Here is a 21,601-nt window from a genome sequence, read left to right on the forward strand (position 1 = left end):
ACAAGGAGTGTGTCAGTGTGTAAATGTGCATGTGGGTGCAGATAATTTATCACTATTGTTCCTGTACATATGTTTCCTGAAACCTCAGGCTGTTGGCACAATTGTGAAGGTGACCTTTAGAGCTCATGTGACCCTGTGTTACTTCCTCGAGACGTGTGTGTGTGTGTGTGTGTGTGTGTAAATTAGGAAGTATCCTCAAAACCAATAGAGCTCAATTAAAATGTCAAAAATAAATTACGTTTTCATCTTTCACCTTTAATTACATTTTAACAAGGTAGGTGTAAAAAAATAAGTGTGGGTATCTGCAGGTTGGAGTAATGGGCATGACAAAAGATTGGGGCGTGGAGAAAGGTCTTTATCATTGGTCGTGAGAGCTGTCTGTCAGGGTGTGGGGTAGGGTTAGGGGTTAGCTTCTGTTATAGCAATTCACCTTTCGGCACGCCTCCTTTCGGCACGCCAATACTCCGGCCTGCAACTAGGCCTATCCCTGTCCCATAAAAAAAAGCAACGCTTTGTATTCTGCAATTCATGCATCAAACACTCGAGGGCAGCACAATGACACACAAACGCATTTTAAGTCTTCCTAAACCAGTCCTGCAATAGATTTTGATTTGTCTTAGAAACCTTAAAAACTTTGTCAAACATAGAAGGTTTTCTTGCAAATCAATCTGATTTTCACATCTTGAGAAATTAATAGAGTGTAAGAAGTGGTAAAAAAAAAAGAAAAGAGGAAGTTCTTTTTTTCTTTTTGGGCCGATTTCAAAACACTGCTTCATGAAGCTTCTGAGCTTTATGAATCTTTTGTTTCGAATTAGTGATTCGGATCTCCTATCAAACGGCTAAACTGCTGAAATCACGTGACTTTGGCGCTCCGTTCCACTGATTCGATTCGTAAAGCTCTGAAGCAGTGTTTTGAAATCGGCCCATCACTATATATTGTTGAAAAGTCGTTATTTTGTTTTTTGGCGCACAAAAAGTATTCTTGTCGCTTTATAATATTAAGATAGAGCCACTGAACTCACATGAACTGTTTCAAATATGTTTTTAGTACCTTTATGGACCTTGAGAGTTTCAATGGTTTTGCTCTCAATAGAGGCCTCACTGAGACATAGGATTTCATCAACAATATCTTAATCTGTGTTCTGAAGATGAACGAAGTTCTTACAGGAGTAGAACGACCTGAGGGTGAGTAATAAATGACATAATTTTCATTTTTGGGTGAACTAACGCTTTAACAAAATTCAAATAACAAGTCAATACTTCTTTCAAAGCGTGTTTTTGTCTCACCCTGATTCACTATGGTAAGCCTATCAGGAATTATACACAAAAAATATTTAAAATGTTTTTGCAGAGATTCTTAGAAAACTCATAATACCAAAACAGATGAGACAAATCTTCAATTTGGAGACCACAGAAGGAGCTATCTACATCAGTCATTAGAAATAAACCTTTGTTAAAAAAAAAAAAAAAAAAAAAAAAAATCATAAAATTGTAGGATAACACTGACGTATCATTTTATAAGATGCTTCTTTGATTTTATTGTACATAAAAATTTTCTGAGGCAAAGCCCCACACTCTATCCCAGTTAATGTTACCTACATGTTTACATACCTATACGTTTCAATAAAAGATGACATTAGGACAAAAGACAACCTCACGCTTGAGCAGAACATGAACACTCCTGTTATTTGACTTTATGGTAAGGGATGATTTACCAACAAATGTTATTCAGACACATTAAGAAGTGGCACAATCTGAGAAAACTGGTTATTAAATCACTTCATAAATATAACAATCCCAGAAGGGATGGCTCCAGAAACAATAGCATATTCCCTTGCTGTGACTGGGATTTTATAATGTAACAAAACTTCCTTGTATTTAAAAGGGACTCCTTTATCATTAAATAACTGACTAACCAAAATATATATATATATATATATATATATATATATATATTTTTTTTTTTTTTTTTTTTTTTGGATGACGGGATGATTTTCACGGTAAAATGCATACATAAGGCTTTTGTTGGCCTGTCTGGTGTCCAAAGACTATAGAAAGGGACTTTGGTGTGTCTTTTTATATCTGTAAATAGAGAAAAGTTGCTCCACCTAGGTTGCCAAGAGTTGTTCAGCTGAAGTCAGTTCAGTGATTCAGTTCAATAAAGATCATCAATTATTAAATTCTATAATGCAGTTCTGCAGAAAACAGTGATGTCATTGTCTAGTTCTGTTCAGTTCTGCTGTGCTGGAATTGTGCCAAGGAAGTGCCATGTCTAATGGGTACAGTTACATCTTCAGCTAGTCAGCTTGAGATCTAAACTGGTTATATTTGTTAAGCCTATTTGTGAATGTTTTATGAGGAGTATAATAACCATAGTTATCCGTACAGTCAGGAAAACCGAAACACAACCATAGCATTTTTCTTCCGCAAAATGCATGCAGTTTTGTTTTTAACCAAAAAAGTTATATAGTGTACCTTTATTAATAATAATAATAATAATAATAATAATAGGCTTACATCAATATGACATTACAAATGTTGCTCCTTAAAAAATTCATGAGATACAATTTTATTTAAATAATTTTTGAGGTGTAACAATTGAAAACAAATATTTAAAGAACATTAGATGTCATATGTGTGCCGTATATGTCATTTTGACTCTCAGAGCAGTTGAGCATGCAAATTAAACACATGCACTACAAAATGTTCTATTCCTAAAACATCACATATAGGATAAATACTTCACATCATGCAGGTTACACACAAAATGACTATATGGTTTGGTCAAAAGGCTTCCCAAACCACAATGTCTGTTACAGTGTAAGAAAAGAGACTACAATATTTTATAATGATGGAAAAATATTCATACAATACCCCCCAAAGCACCTACCCTCCCACCCCTTCCCTATATAATACTAGCACATATAAAAAAAATATATAAATATGTTGCTTGCATAGAACTTTAAGTTTCCTGAAAAAAGAAAATATTTAAATTGTCACATGTAATGCACATAAATGTGTCCTCTCTTTTAACACTTTCATTCATTTTGCAGATTTGGACACCACTTTATTCTTTAGTCTTTTGACCTTTCTTATCCTCTTCTGCCTGTTTTTTTCACTGGTCCAGTTCATGGCTGTCTTGGCTCCGAGGTCGGTAGTGACGTGCGCAGAATTCTCTGATCCGAATGCATGCCTCAATCATCATCTCCTCTGGGACTGTTACTACAATTCGGAAGAAGTTTGGATATTCAAATGCCTACCGAGAAAAAACAACATGTGTGTCAGAATTGAGATACAAAAAGCGTGGGACCAAGCTTTGTGACAAATAATAGGTCAGGCAATAAAGTGAAAGTGCACTGTAACAGAATAAGGTAAGATAGGGAGATGAATAATTCACCGTAGCGGGCAAACAGAACACAGATTGCTCAGTGACCAGCCGTTCAGTGAACTCCACATCATTCTGGAATTCTGGGAAGTGTTCCATCTCGATCCCCACCTGAGGATGAGCCAGCATAAAATACATTTAACCTCTGCTAACTTGCAACTTTGCACTCTTTGCAAACATGCTCACTTCTTAATATGGACGTCCTAAAGAGAAAATGTGCCAAGTGTGATTAAATGTCTATCAGGCCATTTAAAGGGATAGTTAAACTAAAAATTAAAATTCGGACATTATTTAGGCCTACTCATATGCATGTTGTTTCAAAAAGCACCAGTGAAGTATAAGTAAAAAAATGTAAAAAAAAAAATGTAATCAATATATTTTAGGTTGATCTTTTAATCAAATCTGTCAATCCAGTTCACAAAACCAGTCTGAATGAATTATTTATGAATCAAACTGACCCGGCCAACAAGTTTAACTCACTGACTTTATTTGGGTACAAAGTTTACATGAAATAAGAATTCATATTTTATTTTCTAAATGCATGTTATTGATCTTATTGTGAATGATTCATCCATGCATATATTTGATTTTTTTTATTATTATTTGTTTTGACCTGCCGGACTTCTCCAATCATTTAGTCTGCTTAAACCCTGCCCCTTTCTTGCATTCAGATATGCCTCCATCCAATCAACAACCGATGCATAAATGTTGCCAAGTCCGGGGGGGGGGGGATGTGGTTTCCGGCAGAATTGGGCTACTTTAACACTGTTGCTGCGGGTTGTTTTTCATGTCAACGGGTTGAAGCGACCCCAAATAACATGATATTTAGCCCCTGGATGCAAATTTTACCAGGGGAACCCCACCAAAAACGTAGATTTTACCCCCCAGAACGTGATTGGGCTAGTTTTGGACTATTTTTACTAGCAATTGGGTGGGTTTTGTTGTGAAAACCTGCGATGCAACTTCTTCGATAATCTGTTTCACTCGGATGTGCGTCGCAATACAAAAGAAACGATCTCTCGCTACTTGTTTCATTATGACTTTAATTACATTTTTTGTGTGTGTGTGAGTTTTTTTTCTGTTATTTTGAAGCTGGAGAAGTATAAAGTTGAGTAAATGATGACAGAATTTTAACTTTTGGTTAAACTATCCCTTTAATTCAAGTATATAAACAATGATGCTACTTTTATCTTCAAGCAATATCATGTATAATGCAGGAAATTACACTCACCATAATGTACATGGCTCCTGATGGCATCACTGGATTCAGCCCAGGGACAGTTGACAACTCTGAGAAACATATCTCAGAGTTTGACTGAAGAGAATCATAAAATTTTTTGTTATTGTCAAAGTCAGATGCTGAATCTAGCTTTTCTGTCTGAAGCTCTACTCCTCTTACCTTGAGGAAAGTGATGGTGCTTTGGTAGAACTCTGGTGTTGTGTCATTCAAAATGCTCTCTAATGCTCCCTGAACCACAGTACAGGGTCCTAAAATGCGTTGGCTTAGTTTTACAAGACCGTCTCGAATCTAGAGTGAAAATAAGCATTATTGGTACATTTTGTGTGTGTGTGTATTTCATTATCTGTTACAGGTGAGAGGCTAATACTTACTCCGCTTCCAAATATGTTGTTACGATCATGGATGAGGATCCAGCCCATTCTCCAGCCAGGCACCAACCAACGCTTGGCCAGACCACCACAGGATAGGATGGGCACGTCACTGCTGAGAGGTGCCAAAGACTGAAAATCACAGCCAGGGAAAACCTGTAGAATGACAGATATATCTCAGCCAACTCATTACAACACTGTAAATAGCAATATTGTTCTCAAAACATTTATAATATAATATAATATAATATAATATAATATAATAAGAAATGATTTATATAATCTGCAAGATACATTAGATGATATTCTATCAAAACTTTGGGGTCGGTCAGTGAGTTTTTTTGTTTGTTTTTCAAATAAGTATCTTATGCTCACCAAGGCTGTACTTATTTGATCAAAAATACTGTAAAAATTGTAATATTGTAAAATTGTGTCATTAATGCAGTCTTCAGTATCACATGATCCTACAGAAATCATTCTAATATGTTGATTTGGTGCTAAAGAAACACTTTATTATTATAAATATTGAACAGCTACTTTATATTTTTGTAGAAAACCATGCTACATTTTTTAGGATACATTTTTAGATTACATTTTTGCACCTGCTTGCACATTATATTTTTTAACTTTTTGAGTAGTAGACAATTATAAAGCTTACAGTCTTTTAGTTGATTTCTGCATGCTGTTACTGTTCCAGAACATGGAAGTTTGGGAAGGGGTTTGAGAAAGTTACAAGGAGAGAGAGAGAGAGTTTCTTCCTTCTTTGTAGCTGTTTTGCAGTCGTCCACCTGGCTCTAATTACGATTATGGTTTTATGTCTGGGAGATGGATCCGCCCCATCTCCCATTGGCTAAAATACTGCAATTTGCGGTGTTGGCGCTGTTTCACAAGCTTAAATGTAGAAGTATGTTTTGTTGCTGTTGTTTTTAATGGGGTCCAGACAGCGAGGTCACATGGGGTGCTCAATACTGTCCTAGATGGACCTCATTTAGCCAGTCAACATGCTACCTGCAATGAAACTAGGGGCCCCTTCCTTTCCCTACCTTCTACAACCGCCTCTAATACGTCATCTTCACGCATGTTCTAACCACAAACACATGTAATGAAAAATGCATAGTCATTGAGGTGATGACTCTGAATTCTAAGCTGAAAAGGCACCATTTTCCACATTACAAAGATTTCTCTCTTGGCTACTACTGTCCAGAGTTGTGGACCTGTTGACCCCAGCTCTACTTTTACTGTCATGACCTAAAGCCCAAAATGCTGTCAGGCTTCCATTCACCACACATAACTTTAATCCCTCCAGTGCTGATGTGGTCTCCACTGCTGGACGAGGCTGAGCTTAGCCAGGAAAATGCACGCTACCCAACAAGAGGATGTTCACTACAGTTGCAGTATACTAAAAATAAAGGCTCCAAAAGGGGATTTTCACAGTAATGCCATAGAAGAACCATTTTCGGTTCCCCAAAGAACCTTTCAGTAAATAGTTCTTAGAAAAAAACATTTTTCTCTTAGTGTGAAGAACTTTTATCCACTATAAAGAAGCTTTTGTGCAGCATAAAGTTTCCATGCATGTTAAAGATTCTTAATGGAATGTACTAAAAGCTGCTATGGTTGACTCATACAAGTTATTTAACAGGGGTCATAGGTGAGCCAAGAGTGAACTCCATAAAAGACCACTGTGAGAAGAACTGTGGTCTGCTTAACCATTGAGTACCTCATCAAAGATGCTTGAAAGTGGACAGAGCTTGGAAAATAAAGAGTTCTAAGAACGAAAATGAATCATCATTAAGGTGTTTCTGTATTCAATGTGAGCTCACCATGTCTCCATAGATCTCATCAGCAAGGATAGGGATGCAGTTTCTTGACGCCACTAGTCGCCACACAGAATATTAGCTGGTTAATATCCTGGAAGTTTTCTTTTTGCGATACACATTCTTCATATATTGTTTGATTAGAGTAAATCAGTGCATTCACCGGAAAGTATCTTATGCAGGTGTTCTTTGGAGAACACTGAGCCACATGGATTGGATGGGTTGTTGACGATCAGGCAGGCTGTTTTGTCATCAATCAGGCTCTCTAAGTGCTGAAGATCAATCTCCCAAGACTTCTCCGGCTAAAGGATCGAAAGATCAACTGATGTTAGAAAGAAACTCATCTTAGGCATGACATAGGCATAGCTATTGATAAGAGGTATTGTAGAAACTACTGGATAAAAGGGATTATATAAGCACTAAAGAATATTAAATTCAACAATAATGCATCCTATATTAATATACACTGTAAAAAATGATGGTTGGTTTAACTTAAAAAAGTATGTCACCTGGTTGCCTTAAAATTTTGAGTTCATTGAAATTAAAAATTTGAGTTAATACAATGAAGGAGATTGGTTTAATAAATAGAAATTTAAAATATTCTGTTATCTGAACCACATTAACCACAGTTGAACCACAGTTGATTTGACAAAAGAAACCTGAATTGTGTTAGGACCTATAACTTAAATCATTAAAGTAAACATTATAATCATTTATCTATAATGTATATTAAATCAACAGTGGTATTATTGAGCTATAACCTTCTGTGTTATTTGCATGTGCGTGTGTGTGACGTATAAGGTTGTTTTCATTTATCGGTCCCAGATGTGCACCATAGGAATGACACAGCATTTTTCCCCATCCACTCCACAAACCGTCCAATAGTAGTTTATGCCCTATCCCACCCCCTCTTATCTCCTATGTTTGTACACTGCAATTGCATATATTTTCTCCCCTAATGTTGCGCTGACAGAAAAGTTCTTCTAAAAACAGACTACTTACATTTTACAATTTCTTTCTTGTTTTCAGACTACATGTTCACCTGGTGATGGACTTTGTGTGATTTACTCACCAGCAGATTATAGTGCTTCACTTGGATGCCCATAGACACTGCCAGTGTCTTATAGAGGGAGAATCCAGGACGTGGAACTAAGATATTGTCCCCTGGGTTACAAAACACGCTGATGGCCAACTCTATAGCCTGGCTACAGCCACTGGCTAAGATCACGTCCTTCAGATTTATACAAAAAAAATCATGAACATTTACAAAAGCATTATATGAAAACTATATAAACATCCTGTAGCTATAAAATATATTTGTACTTTGGAATAAAATGTACTAAATCACAAAATAATCTTGATGGATGTGACGCACTTTGCCTTCCAGTGGAGCTTCTGGACAGCTGTAGAAGTTTGCAACAGCTTCTCTGCTCTTTTGGTAACCTGTCAATGTTATTCAAAATGCTGAGATTATTTTTCATTAAGCGCAAAGCATAATACACTTTCTATCATAATGAAAAGCATGATAGGAATATTTTATTGTTGTATATCAAATTCAGCAATTAAATTATCTACTTTTAAAAATAAATAAATAAATAAATCAACATTAAAACTCTAATTAAGCAGAGTGAATGTGTAAACCTACTACTTACCTACTGAAGGAGCATAGCCATTGTATTTGTGCGAGTCTATGGCCTCCTTCATCGCCTGCAAAACAGTGTCATCTGTTGGCAAGTTCCCAAACACAGTAGGGTCACCTGGAGGAAAATCAGGTCCAAAACATACATTTACATTTAATTTTTTAGCAAAAAGAATCTTGCAGATGAAATGAGACAATTAAAACAAACAAACATGAAACATTATATAAAGCCACGAAATCCAAAAGCATTGTAAAATAACAAGCAGTACATAAAATGGCAAACTAATAACACCTTGTAGCGATGTTACAGTTTCTGTCTCTATCACTCAGTTGACAAATATAGCCTAAATATTGACAAGAAATTGTTAAAAGGTTTAAATGTTAGGCCCTAGTTAACAGAATTTAGCCCAGTCGAATATAGAACTAAGTTTCAAACATCGGATCCATTATGGGTTTATTGATATATAAATAGATTAGTTCACTCATAACTTACCAATAGATAGAGCAATCATGGGTTTCTCGGGGTTGGGAGTGAGTTTCATCCCGTCCACTATTGCTCGGATGGGGTTGAGTGTTTTCTTGGACATCTCTGAGGGTCTGACGTTCCATCTCGGCCGGCTGCTCTTCAGTTTGGCTGGGTTAACACTCACATGAGTCCGTACGCTCACATGATGCACACCGTTCCCGTTCATGAAGTTTCCGTTCATACCATTGTCATGGATGCCATTGTTCTGTGCTCCGTTCATTTTCACCACAAAAGACATTTTCTTGGTCTATGCACTTTTTTTTTTTTAGAAGGATGATGTCTAAGGATTGAAAAAAGATGACATTGAAGGAGAATATGTTAACGAATACTTACGCCTAAATAATTTTAACGTTTAGCCTATGGGTTTCAGACTGACGTCAAATCAAAAATGTTGAATTTTATTTATTATTTATATTTTTTTTATTAGCTATTATTTATTTATTTACATAGGTGTGCATTTTAACAGTGTTTTCAAACAGTAAACCACAAAAATTAGAATTCGGTAGATGCTCGCGAACAAATTGCGCGAGGAGGTAACCATAGCAACCGTATGAGCGCTTTCCATTAGAATCAATATCGGATCGTAGCCTACATTTGCAAAAGTAGGCTATTGCAATCACTTTATTAGTTATTTACACTTTATTAGGTTTACACCATACAAATATATTACAAAAGCTTTTAGAACGTTTTATTTTCCATTGAACGCTTCACATTCAATTTCAAAATGTCTTTTAAGAAAGTTGTCCGTTATCTAACTGAGCTAAGGATTAAAGTTAATTGATTGTGCAGCGACAATTTTTGACAGAAATTTACAGAAATAAGACAAACACCACAATGCAAATATGAAAAATAGAAAAGAAAAATAAATTATAGCTAATATGACAAAATAGGCTACTATTCTAAATAATTTAATTAATATATGAATATATAGAATTTTAATATCCTATATTGTCTAATATTCACCACTGGTGTGACACAAATCTAAAACAAGAAAGCAATATGGAAATTTCCATTCTATTGTTTAAAATAATTATAAATCAAATAAATTATTTAAAAAATATATAATTATAATAATTATAGCCTAAAATACATTTAAAATATTTAAATGTATTTTAAACACAAAAAAACAAAACAAACAAACAAACAAACAAACAAACAAAAAACAATAGGTCTAGCCTATATATGGTAGTTTAAAATCATAGGCCTACAGAACTTAAAATGTAACATAAATACCTTATTAAGCAGCTTTTTTTATATATATAAAAATCACGCTCCAATGGCTGGGAATGAGATAAATAGGTAAATAAGTGCATAGAATGATTCATAGACCGAATTTATATAGAACCCCCCAAAATGGGTGTTGAACCTTGCCCATACTTTCATTGGTGGAGACTGAGGGCAGTCCAAAACTCCCCCGTTACATCACAAGTCTAAAATTCTATAGTTTTGGGGTTTAACCTCCTCCTGTTTCTAGAAGCTGCTGTGAGCCTGTGATGCACATGATCTACGCACGCGATCTGACGCGTAAAATGCGCGAGGAACGCAAACGCTCCTGCAGCTACTCACAAAGTTAGAGCAATGCACACGGCGCTTATGGCCTTTTTTCTATCAGATCTATTATTGCATAATTTTCTCTTAATCATTTTTTTTTTTTAATTATTTTATTTGTCGCACCTGTTTCCAGGGCGCATTTATATTAATTATAAATGTGAAAATAACTCAGGTTTAACATTAACTAAGGTATATTTCAGAATCTCAGTAAAGTTCTCAGATATGATCAAGCATCTTTTGCAGAGTATTCTCTACAGCTGTAATGAGAATGAAAGGGGCTGGTCGCCACATCTGTCTTACATAAGTCAAGCCCACATTTTTAGGGGGGCTGGGGTAGTTTTATTGGTGCCAAAACTGCAACTATCGGGCCATTCTGCTTTTATGTAGCTAAACTGATTGTTATGTGCAAAGCCTTTTGCCAACTATCCCAAATATGGAAAAACCAAAGGCTTAGGGTCTTTGTGAAGTTTTTTTTATATCCCCCACCATCATGCAAATGCTCAAAATCAACATTTAGCACATCAGTGTTGTTTAGGTCTTGTTTTCTATTAATGTGGCATCTAGTTAAAAGAAAAAAACAACTTGCTTGGAATCTTTTCAATGAACTGGCTTTGTAAGCTAGATCAATCAACCCGTCATTCAAAAAACTGTTCATTTGGAAAGCTTCAATCCCAATTCAGTGTAACTGCATGGAAAACAGGGATAGGAACATTTTCTGTTCGTGTTTTACATAAAGAAAACAAAGTCAAAAGGGTTTGGAACAACATAAGGGTAAATAATGACAAAACTTTCATTTTGGGTGAACTATCCCTTTAATACAATGTCATATGGTTAAAAAAATAATTAAGAAAAAGCTGTCACTTGGATGATTTGCTTAACCCTTTCAAGCTTAAACAATCATTATATTATATTTATTTATCCAAAACACCTACAGATATTAGTTGCTTTTTTATCTACCTCAAATGAATTAGATGGCATGTATGAGTGCGCTATCTGATGCAATGACAAAATAGTTTGCAAGGACATTATGTGAAGTTTACACTCAAGGCAGGTAAATAAACGTCAGAATGGACATAGTTTTACACTGCAATAACCTTGAACTTTAAACTCTTTCATGTTTTTTTTTTTTCTTTGGCATAACCTATTTAAGAAACCAACACGTACACAAGTAACACTGATTTAGGGAGGCTAAGATTAACCTTAAAACACTTATCTGCACTGATGTGCTATCTAAACTAAAAGTAGGGTCAACATAACCGTGACATTGTAGGCAAATTAAAGGTGCGCTTAACTTTCAAAAAATCAAACTTTAGTCAAAAAATCCCATCATAATGTAAAATGTTTGTCCTTACACAACCCTTCCAAGTCAATCAGAAAAACCATGTCAACATGTATCCACTAAAGCACACCATCCAGAGACCCAGCGATAACCCTGACCCATCATTAACACATCACTAAACCAACAGCACAGAAGTTCCACATTTGAAACCATGTAGTTTTAGGTATATTCACTTCATAGGACCTTCAATGACTGATGACAAAAATATACAGGAGTCAACAGGATATAAATATTTTGGCATTGACCATCTATAGCAGTTTGACCATCATGAGGTAAACCGATGAGGTAAAAATAATGTGAGTTTATTCAAACATCATGCACCTATGCATCTGAAAAACATGACCATGTTCACTTGCACATTCTTTTTGATGTCCTGTTTTTGTTAGGCTTGAAACCAGGGTTATCAGAGTCTGCTTCTTCTGAGTATGAATCAGAATACAGTATTTACATCAAATAAGACATGTTGATGTTCAGTCTCTTGTTCCCCTTCTAAAATGTCATGGGTTCTGTATGAATTTGTGGCCTTGGCATTCTTTTTTTATTAAAGCACACTTGAGGTTGAAGTCAATTGGATGGCATGAGGAAGCTTTGACTCTCTAAGGACATTTTCAGAATGTGTTCACTGGTTCTGCTTGGTTCGATGAAGACAACATTAGCTAAAATATTATTCATGGGGTGTTTTAAGGCTTTGGATTGAGGTGATGAAGAGGACTGAAGGTGAAGGATCAACTGGTTTCTTTGAGGACAGTGGTGAAAGACTGACCTGCAGGATGTAGGACGTTTAAATGTTCTTAGAGGTAAAAATATGGGGAAAAGGCTGCATATTTCCCAAAACCTACTGCAAGTTTTTTAAACATTCGTCGCAAACTGCTAAAAACGTACAATTTTTGAGTACCTGCTAAAACAGAAGTTTGACTACCTATGCATCTGCAAAACGTGATGAAGACCACATTCACTAGGACTTTTTTTTTTTGGTGTCCTCTGTTTTAGTCCCCTTTAGGCTTGTAATCAGGGTCATCAGAGTTCGTTGAGTCTGAATCATCTGAATATGAATCAGAATACAGTGTATTTACATCAAATAACACGTATTGATCATGTTCAGCCGCTTTCTCTTCTTCTTAAATGTTATGGGTTCTGTATGAATTTGTGGCTCTGGCACACTCTTCCTTGCTCAGTCTATTAAGGCACACTTGAGGTTGAAGCCACTTGGACTGCATTAAGAAGGTCTGACTCTCTAAAGACAGTTTCAGATTGTGTTCATTGGTTCTGCAAAGACAACATTAGCTAAAATCTGTATGCATTGATTCCTGGGGTGCCAAGTTGCTTTGAGGCTGTGCATTGAGGTGATGAAGAGGACTTTTGGGGGACTAAAGGTGATACAGCAACTGGTTTCTTTGAGGACACTGGTGAAACACTGACCTGCTGGATGTAGGACACCAAAATGTTGTTAGAGAATGAACTCAGGTGTGTGGACAGCGAGAACTCCATGTGGTAAACCGATGAGGTAAAAATAAGGTGGAAAAGCTGCATTTTTCCCAAGCCTAGTGCAAGTTTTTTTTCCCAAACATTTGCTAAAAATAGATTTTTGAGTACCTGCTAAAACAGATGTTTGAGTACCTATGCATCTGCAAAACATAATGAAGACCACATTCACTAGCACTTTGGTGTCCTCTGTTTTAGTCTCCTTTAGGCTTGTAATCGGGGTCATCAGAGTCTGTTGAGTCTGAATCGTCTGAGTATGAATCAGAATACAGTGTATTTACATCAAATAACACGTACTGATCATGTTCAGCTGCTTGTTTTCCTTCTAAAACGAATGAATTTGTGGCTCTGGCGCACTCTTCCTTGCTCAGTCTATTAAGGCACACTTGAGGTTGAAGCCACTTGGACTGCATGAGGAAGCTTTGACTTTCTAAGGACAGTTTCAGATTGTGTTCACTGGTTCTGCTTTGTTCAGTGAAGACAACAGTAGTTAAAATCTGTGCTGCATTGATTCTTGGGGTGCCAAGTTGTTTTGAGGCTGTGGATTGAGGTGATGAAGATGACTGTTGGTGGACTGAAGGTGAAGGAGCAACTGGTTTCTTTGAGGACACTGGTGAAAGACTGACCTGCTGGATGTAGGACATTGAAATGTTCGTAGAGGATGAATCAGGGTTTGAGCATGAGTGCTGGTGTGGAGATGCTTGAGGTTCTGGTGTGAGTGGGAAAAGGGGTGGAGTGCTTTGGGTTGATGTGGGAGTGCATTCTGCCTGGACAGCTTCTCCATCAAGCTCTTCAGAACATTCCTGAAGGATGCTTCTCATTTTTTTGCCATGTCTGGTGCACATCTGCTCTGTAAAACCAGTCTCACCTTCCTTCTGTTCTGGTTCAGATTGAGTCTTTGCCTTTCTGTGCCCCCCAACCAGGTCCTTCGCCACTAGAAGAGATTGGCTGAAGTCACTCTGATCTATTTCAGAACCTGACAACTGCGTGGACGTAACAATCGCTCCATCATCGCAAATTTCCTCTTGAGGTAAAATGGCTCCTGTGTTTCTATTCTGCCACAAGCCCTGGGAACTAAAGAGCTCTTTTGTGCTGGTTTGTGAGAATCGATCCTCCTTTGAGCTGTTCTGAGATGGCCTCAAAATTACATGAAGGGTATCATGGGATGGTTTAACAACTTTATTGTCCCTTGGTTCCTCACAAGTGTTTGAAAGTGACGGTGTGATACTGTCGTCAAGGCTCAGATTTGTTGTTACAGCTGCAATATAGAGAAAATGCCAATGAAAATAAAAAGAAATTCTGAAATTTCAAAACTGATTTGACAATTTCCAAGCCAAAACCATATTTCTCACCACCATATAGGAGCCTCTTTAGAACTGTGGCTAGAGACGCACTATCCCTTGAAAGTAATTTTTTCAGGATCTTCTCTCCCCTCCCAAATGGATGGGACTGCTTCAATACCTGATGGACAGATGTGGACAGATTAGATACAATAATATTGTAGATTAATGTATAAAGAAAGGCAATAAACAGATTATTGGGCTGATACTAGTACAATCTATATTTTGAGTGTGTTAAATCATTTTTCTTAGTCTTTCCTTCCTGTGATAGGCAGCCCAAAGAGAAACCACATTGAATATAATGCCAGATATAGTTTATTGTTTATACAAAATACCAATAATATTCAGATATTTAGCCAATATATTTACAAATGTAAGTGGTTGGATTTTTTTTTCACCTGTTTTATCATCTATCAGCAACAATTTGTGCACTATTATTTTTAGAAAAAGAATAGCCCATCTTAAAAACAACTAAATAGAAGATACAGCTACTTTAGATACAAATATACATAAACACTAACCTGTTCAATATACGTAGGCTGTGGTAGAACTTTATCCAGCTCTCTCAAATAGTGTGAGAGTCTTTCCTCCAGTTTCTGTGCATACCGTTCACCGTATTGCTCCTCCATTAAATCCTGCAAAAGTTAAATGGTCATATTTGATTTAAAGATCTTAAATTGATGCAATAGTGTTGATATAAGTAATGTGCTATTCAAAGTATTTCATTAAATTTTTTAAGACAGCAGGCCATTTTCACTTACCCGAATGTAAGTCTCGCGCATGTCCCTGTCTCTTGCCAGACAATGAGCAAAGGTCTTGAAATCCTTCTGGTTTTTCTGCATCAGATCCATGTTCCTGCGGCTCTAAAAAGCATGATTTAGGAAAATGAAAAGGAACATGTTAAAAAGCAGAGTAGTCCTAAAAACTATTTTATATGATGAAGACACTACATTACACTTCACAGAGAACCCATGAATCACATATGTTGGCTTTTTATGTATTTGTGGTGGCCCCTGGTGGAAGAAGATTATACTTACACATTTGTGATACTCGGGCAGGTTGTTAGGGAAAAAGTTTTCGATCTTGTCAGAGATTTTAGCAGTACTCTGGTCATTCCACAACATCCACATGACAACCTAAAAAAAAAAAAAAAAAAAAAAGATTGTGAATTCAGCTATGCAAAGGCAAACAAATTCATATCTATACAAATTTGAAAACTACCTATACATGACAGCAAGTTAATTCTGGTGGGTTGATTTATGTTTGTTATCAAAGAAATCAAAGTCTCACCAGAGACTGCAGACCAAACATGATCTTCATGTGTTTGATGGGAGTCACTAGTCGTGGCACAAGTGTGTATGTAACATCCAAAAACTCAGTGACTCTCCCAAAGTGCTTGATGTCTCTGGCTTGAACGATCCTCCAGACCTCTGCCGCCACCACACGGATTCTGCACGGCTCTTCAAGGGTCAGAAGATGCCAGTCACCTTCTAGCCATAATGGAGGACCTAGAACTGAAAAAAGTAAAAGCTGATTAAATCTCCCATTCATATGCCTGTCACCATTATGGATTAATCGTCTGATTGTGATTATTCGATCTAATCGCAATTATTTGAGATAACCTCAATAATTGTCCAGTTTAAATTTTAATCACATTCTGACATCCAAATCAAGGAAATTTAAGTGCTTCAAGAAAATGCCATAAAATGCACAATATTTACTATATGTTTATTAATATATTATATATGATTCCATATAAAAAAAAATCATGTATGGACTTACAAAACAGAATTAAATTGTTAATGCAATTTTTTAATGCCAGTTAATTGTCAGAACAAAATTCATGATCATGAAAAGCCTACACATTTTAAACTTGATTGAGTTAGATATTTTATTTGTGTAGTATTTGCACCAATTATTCAATCAATTTATGATAAAATTAAAGTAACAAGTAACACAGTAACTGTGCAATTAAATACAAAGACATTGATTTAATTTTATTAAAAGCAATACAAGATATGTAAGAAGTTAGAGTAAACACTTCATAATCAATATCATAATTTTATATAAATGACAGGTTTTTAACATGCAGATTTGTTTGGGTTATAAAAAAGACAGAATAGAAACACCTTCTAAGACCTCCAACATCCGTTTACTCCATGCATATTCGATGATCCATAATGGTAAAGCAGGAATAAGGATAGAGCAGGCTTTCTCCAACCACAGCTTTTCACTCATTCCAGCGAAAGCAGCAGTTTCAGTCTCCAGCACTGTCATGACGTCCAAGCATCAGCTGTCTTCATCGCAGAGCATGTGAGCTGCTGCATAAGGAAACTTCCAATCATTGCTTCTGCTGAGAATGAGCTCCATTTAAAGTCAAGTTTTGTTAAGACATGTCCGGGCACGTTTAGGAAGTAAATGGCGGAAGAGTTAACTTATTCTTTTATAACATCAAAGATTGATATATCACGGAATAATTCAACCCTTATCAGCGACCGAACAAAGGTTCATAAGGTCAGTGCAATAATACTAAAGACTCTTTGTGTGAAAACAGAAATTGTTGACTGTGGTATTTTTTAAAAACGAATTCCGATTAAGAAACTTTTCAAAATAAGAGAACATCCTGTCAGTGGTTAAAATAACTTAAAGTAACATTTAGATCAACATGAAAATGTATATTTTTGCTGAGTTTATTGGTAAAAAAATGAAAATAAATAAATAAATAAAAATCTGAGAGAAAACGTTCAGATTACTCAAAATTAAATCACTAAATATGTGTAAATAATTAAATACATAGTATATGCATTTCTTTTCATTTACTGACAAGAGACAAGCAAAGTTCACTGTTTAAATTTCAATTTATCTTTTCAAATAAAATTCACAATTTAATATTTTAACGTTTAAATCCTGGCATACATGGATTATTATTATTATTATTATTATTATTTACAATCTGTGAAGGTATTTTATTTTGAAAAATATATTTCTAGCTTCACACTTTAAAAAAATCATGACCTAGCGCTTGTTGGCGTGATGTGTTGATTTCTAGAGGCTTGATAGTTTGGCGTGGGTCACCAAATACTTAAATGTTTTATGCTCTCAGTTTCGGTTATATTTTGTTATTAGGGAACGAAAAATTGCTTTTGACGGTGAGTGTACAGCTCTTATTTTATTCATGTGTCCTTTAGACAACGTCTTGTACAGTAAATGCGTTCTATTATATTTGCGTATATTATGCGTTCTCTCTATCTCTCTCCATATATATATATATATATATATATATATATATATATATATATATATACAGGGGTTAAATTGGGCCGGCACATAGGCTTACCAGGGCTCGACATTAACCCTTATTTTTTTGAAGGGGCAAGAGAAAGAGAGTTTTACTTGTCCTGCTTAAAACATCAATAACAAAAATAGCTAGGGAACCACCAAAAGCAAGCATGATTTTATTAAATTTAGTGTAAGTGGCGATTGATAATAATATATAATGTATAATAATGTGCTGACAGCATAGGCGTAATTTGCGGGTAGGACATGTCCCCACCACTTTTTGCCAGGGTCGATATTGTTGCCGCTGTTATCTATGGAAGCCCGTTTCCGCCACAATTGAGTAAAAAAATATAATTCTGTAAGTCATAATAATGAGAAACTTTCTCATAATTATGACTTAGTATCTCATTATATTGAGAAAGTTTCTCGTAATAATGACTTAGTATCTCATAATAATGAGAAAGTTTCTCGTAATAATGACTTAGACTTCTACGCATGCGCAAAGCAGCGGAGCAGTGACACGCTAGCGACATCCGCTGGTCAAATGCTATTACTCCGCAAGCATGGCACGTTCTGCAAAAGTGTAATCTATAATATCATTAAATAACATTATTGATAAATTATCAGTAGCCTATGAGACGGGGTATAGTCGTTTATTCATTTGTAACATTCATTTGTATTTTTGTGTATGAACAAGCAGAAACACAGAGTGGTGATCCATGGATTTCAAACAGATAGAGGAATGATAAGACAGCACACACCTACATATCCAAGTCTGTTAAAGAACGCTTCACCTGGAAAGCTGTCTTTTGCTACATTCTAATGAGTCATAAACATCTTAAAAGGTGTTTTCTGTAGGAATATCACTGGAATGAAGGTTTATGACTGGGCAAATGCTTTAGGACCCGGTTTATATTAGAAAAGCTTTCCAGCGCCTTGTCTAGGCAAACCTGCACATCAAATAGCCTAGACTCATCCGCGAAATACGTGTTAACGTTAACACATAAACCCACACATTTTATGAAGACGTTGCACTTAAACTTAACGAATACATGTCATATTCCTTCGTTAATCTGATAGTTTTGTAAGCCGTCGAGTTCATGCAACAGTTTCCACCGTTACCACGGAAACCACTTCGCGTTCCACCTTCTCGTGCGTATGGAAAAGTATTGAAGATATACTGATAATTTATAATTACTGATGTTATTTAATGATACTATAGATAGACTGCACTTTGTAGATTACTTTAACGAAAACAACTGTTTTGCATAACGTGCCATGTTTGCTGTTCTCGCATTTACGAGACTTTGACCAGCGGATGTCGCTAGCGTGCCACGCCCTTCTGCTTCGCTGCTCTGCGCATGCGTAGAAGTTTCTCGTTATTATGAGAAACTAAGTCATTATTACGAGAAAGTTTCTCAATATAATGAGATACTAAGTCATTATTACGAGAAAGTTTCTCAATATAATGAGATACTAAGTCATAATTATGAGAAAGTTTCTCATTATTATGACTTACAGAATTATATTTTTTTACTCAATTGTGGCGGAAACGGGCTTCCATAGTTATCAGTGGCTCAACAGTGTGCTCTTGACGCTCGTTGCCGCTGTTATCAGTGGCGCAGCAGTGTGCTCTTGGCGCTCGTGCACACTGCGCATGCAGTCTTCACTCGGACGAGCGCTTCAATCCATCGCTAACGCTGTTGCGGCCGGAGACTCTATTCTTTCCAGTGAAATCACAAAACAAAATCACAAAACAAAATACACATAAACGTGTCCCTGCTCTTGATATACAATCACTGATGAATATCTTTGGTTTTAATGAGAAAAAAATAAAATAAATTACACGAGGGCGGATTAGAACCCAGAACCTCTGGCATACTGAACAAAAGTTCTACTCCTCGCCCACCATTTATTAACTAACGTATATGCTCTCGGGATTAACAACAGATGTAAGGACGAAACTATCATATTAAATGTCGATAAATTTTGTGCATTTATTATTGCTTTATTTATTTATTTATTTATTTATTTATTTTTATTATTATTATTGTAATGATACAATTACAAGCACATGACAAGGCTTAATGTCGAACCTTGTATTTTGTATTGATATGCTCCTCTTTAGGCCTACAGAAATATTTTGTCATCAGATGTAGCTTTGCACACTGCTAGCATCTAGAATGATTTTGATCTGCATTTTAGTGTTCATAGCAGAGGGCTCTGTCTACTTTTATTTTACAGTTTGTCAATTGATAAGATTTTGTAGGCTTTGCATACACGTGCACACTTCAAAAGCCTGAAACCACAGAGCCACCCCACATAACAAATCCCAATTTAACCCCTGTATGTGTGTGTATATATATATATATATATATATATATATATATATATATATATATATATATATATATATATATATATATATATAATGTATATATGTATATACAATTTTAAATGTATTAATATATTAAATGTAGTCACACTTATTTGTTTTCACGTTACAGTTACACTAATCTTTCCAAGCAAGATGCCGCCACGCGTTGATGACGTAATGAAACTGTGTTGTGAACTGTCCACAAATCAACAAGTAAAAACAACAGTGAAACAGTCTGGAAAAGGAGCAGTGACAGCTGGTGGTCTAGCTTTTGCAGGAGGTTTATTAGGGGGTCCTCTGGGAATTGCAGTGGGCAAGTACATTCATGCCTTTAGTACAGGTGTCAATCTCATATATAGTACGTGATGTTTTTCTTACCTGCACCTTTGTGTTTTTAAGGTGGGGCTGTTGGAGGACTGCTTGGATGCTGGATGACAAGCGGACAGTTTAAACCTCTCCCCCAGGTTATCATGGAACTGACACCAGACCAGCAGCACAGACTCTATGAGGATATTGCAGCCATCTTAGGCTCAATAACATGGACTGATGTTGCACAGCTGATTGCCCTTGTAATGGGAAATGCCACACTTCAGCAGCAGGTGACTGCTGCTCTTTTAAGCTATATACATAAGGAGCTTCAAGCTGAAGTGCATTATGTAGACTGACACCCTTTTCATAAAAACAAACAAAAAGCATTTCAAACCTTATCATGTCATACAGGTTGTTTGATTAGATCCTTGAGGATTGTAGTTTAAAATGGCATATAAAAATGTTTTAACTTTATATGGTACATTTGAATCTGACAAGCACCATGCATAGGCTATTCTTTGAAATAATTTCCTGGCATAATGTGCAGTTTATTTTGTGAACATGTGAATGAATGCCTTTTTAAAGTTATTTAATTAATTTGCATACCCAGTCAAAAGCCTTAACTGATTGCTTTAAAATTGAGTGCTGAAAAAAATATGTATTTATTAATATTTAGATTTTGCCAGGCACATTAAAATCATGTGTCATAGGGATTGTCTGACTGAATGCTTGAGTACTGTAGTTGAAACTGGCATAGCACTGTATGTTCTTTGAAATAGTTTACTGGCATAATGTGTGGTTTATTTTCATAACAATTAGGAAGATTATGCAATATAGAACATATGGGAATGATATTGTTAAATTAATGTCTTTTGAAGTTAATTAAACATTTTTTTTCTCATAGAACTCGGTTTGTTTATTTGTAACCAATATTTGCATGCGTAGTCAAAAG

General features: G+C 35.9%; 3 protein-coding genes across 4 annotated transcripts; 1 reads left to right on the forward strand and 2 right to left on the reverse strand.

Annotated features, from left to right (window-relative positions):
- Positions 1 to 2,553: 2,553 nt before the first annotated feature.
- On the reverse strand, positions 2,554 to 10,339 carry tat (tyrosine aminotransferase). The gene is made up of 12 exons (XM_051869906.1): positions 10,206 to 10,339; positions 8,940 to 9,252; positions 8,460 to 8,564; positions 8,183 to 8,250; positions 7,880 to 8,038; positions 6,971 to 7,109; positions 6,814 to 6,866; positions 4,997 to 5,149; positions 4,785 to 4,913; positions 4,617 to 4,700; positions 3,398 to 3,496; positions 2,554 to 3,256 (listed from the first exon to the last, which is right to left on the reverse strand). The coding sequence occupies exons 2-12, from the start codon at positions 9,208 to 9,210 to the stop codon at positions 3,116 to 3,118; spliced, it is 1,401 nt and encodes a 466-aa protein (XP_051725866.1). The 5' UTR covers positions 9,211 to 9,252; positions 10,206 to 10,339; the 3' UTR covers positions 2,554 to 3,115.
- Positions 10,340 to 11,311: 972 nt separating this feature from the next.
- On the reverse strand, positions 11,312 to 17,040 carry LOC127499534 (uncharacterized). The gene is made up of 7 exons (XM_051869905.1): positions 16,814 to 17,040; positions 15,975 to 16,198; positions 15,722 to 15,820; positions 15,446 to 15,547; positions 15,206 to 15,319; positions 14,697 to 14,805; positions 11,312 to 14,602 (listed from the first exon to the last, which is right to left on the reverse strand). Exons 1-7 carry the CDS (start codon positions 16,959 to 16,961, stop codon positions 13,539 to 13,541), a joined length of 1,860 nt encoding a protein of 619 aa, XP_051725865.1. The 5' UTR covers positions 16,962 to 17,040; the 3' UTR covers positions 11,312 to 13,538.
- Positions 16,999 to 21,555, forward strand: zgc:112052 (protein C19orf12 homolog). Of its 2 annotated transcripts, none has more exons than XM_051869910.1 (3): positions 16,999 to 17,198; positions 20,471 to 20,653; positions 20,740 to 21,555. In XM_051869910.1, exons 2-3 carry the CDS (start codon positions 20,494 to 20,496, stop codon positions 21,003 to 21,005), a joined length of 426 nt encoding a protein of 141 aa, XP_051725870.1. In that variant the 5' UTR covers positions 16,999 to 17,198; positions 20,471 to 20,493; the 3' UTR covers positions 21,006 to 21,555. The 2 variants fall into 2 exon arrangements, with proteins under 2 accessions (XP_051725870.1, XP_051725869.1); XM_051869909.1 differs by lacking the exon at positions 16,999 to 17,198 and adding an exon at positions 17,673 to 17,833.
- The last annotated feature ends 46 nt before the right edge of the window (positions 21,556 to 21,601 follow it).

Source organism: Ctenopharyngodon idella, chromosome 18 (genome assembly GCF_019924925.1).
Source record: "Ctenopharyngodon idella isolate HZGC_01 chromosome 18, HZGC01, whole genome shotgun sequence".
NCBI lineage: Eukaryota > Metazoa > Chordata > Actinopteri > Cypriniformes > Xenocyprididae > Ctenopharyngodon > Ctenopharyngodon idella.

What these genes read in the sequence shown, in the direction of transcription:
- tat (XM_051869906.1), bottom strand. Translation starts at nt 9,210, where the DNA reads ATGTCTTTTGTGGTGAAAATGAACGGAGCACAGAACAATGGCATCCAT. An exon ending in TGAAGCACTATAATCTGCTG is followed by an intron (nt 7,110 to 7,879) that starts GTGAGTAAATCA and finishes TCGATCCTTTAG; the next exon opens with CCGGAGAAGTCTTGGGAGAT. An exon ending in CAGGAGCCATGTACATTATG is followed by an intron (nt 3,497 to 4,616) that starts GTGAGTGTAATT and finishes GCTCATCCTCAG; the next exon opens with GTGGGGATCGAGATGGAACA.
- zgc:112052 (XM_051869910.1), top strand. Translation starts at nt 20,494, where the DNA reads ATGCCGCCACGCGTTGATGACGTAATGAAACTGTGTTGTGAACTGTCC. An exon ending in TCCTCTGGGAATTGCAGTGG is followed by an intron (nt 20,654 to 20,739) that starts GCAAGTACATTC and finishes TGTGTTTTTAAG; the next exon opens with GTGGGGCTGTTGGAGGACTG.
- LOC127499534 (XM_051869905.1), bottom strand. Translation starts at nt 16,961, where the DNA reads ATGACAGTGCTGGAGACTGAAACTGCTGCTTTCGCTGGAATGAGTGAA. An exon ending in TGCCCGAGTATCACAAATGT is followed by an intron (nt 15,548 to 15,721) that starts GTAAGTATAATC and finishes CATGCTTTTTAG; the next exon opens with AGCCGCAGGAACATGGATCT. An exon ending in TGCGCGAGACTTACATTCGG is followed by an intron (nt 15,320 to 15,445) that starts GTAAGTGAAAAT and finishes TAACTTTTGCAG; the next exon opens with GATTTAATGGAGGAGCAATA.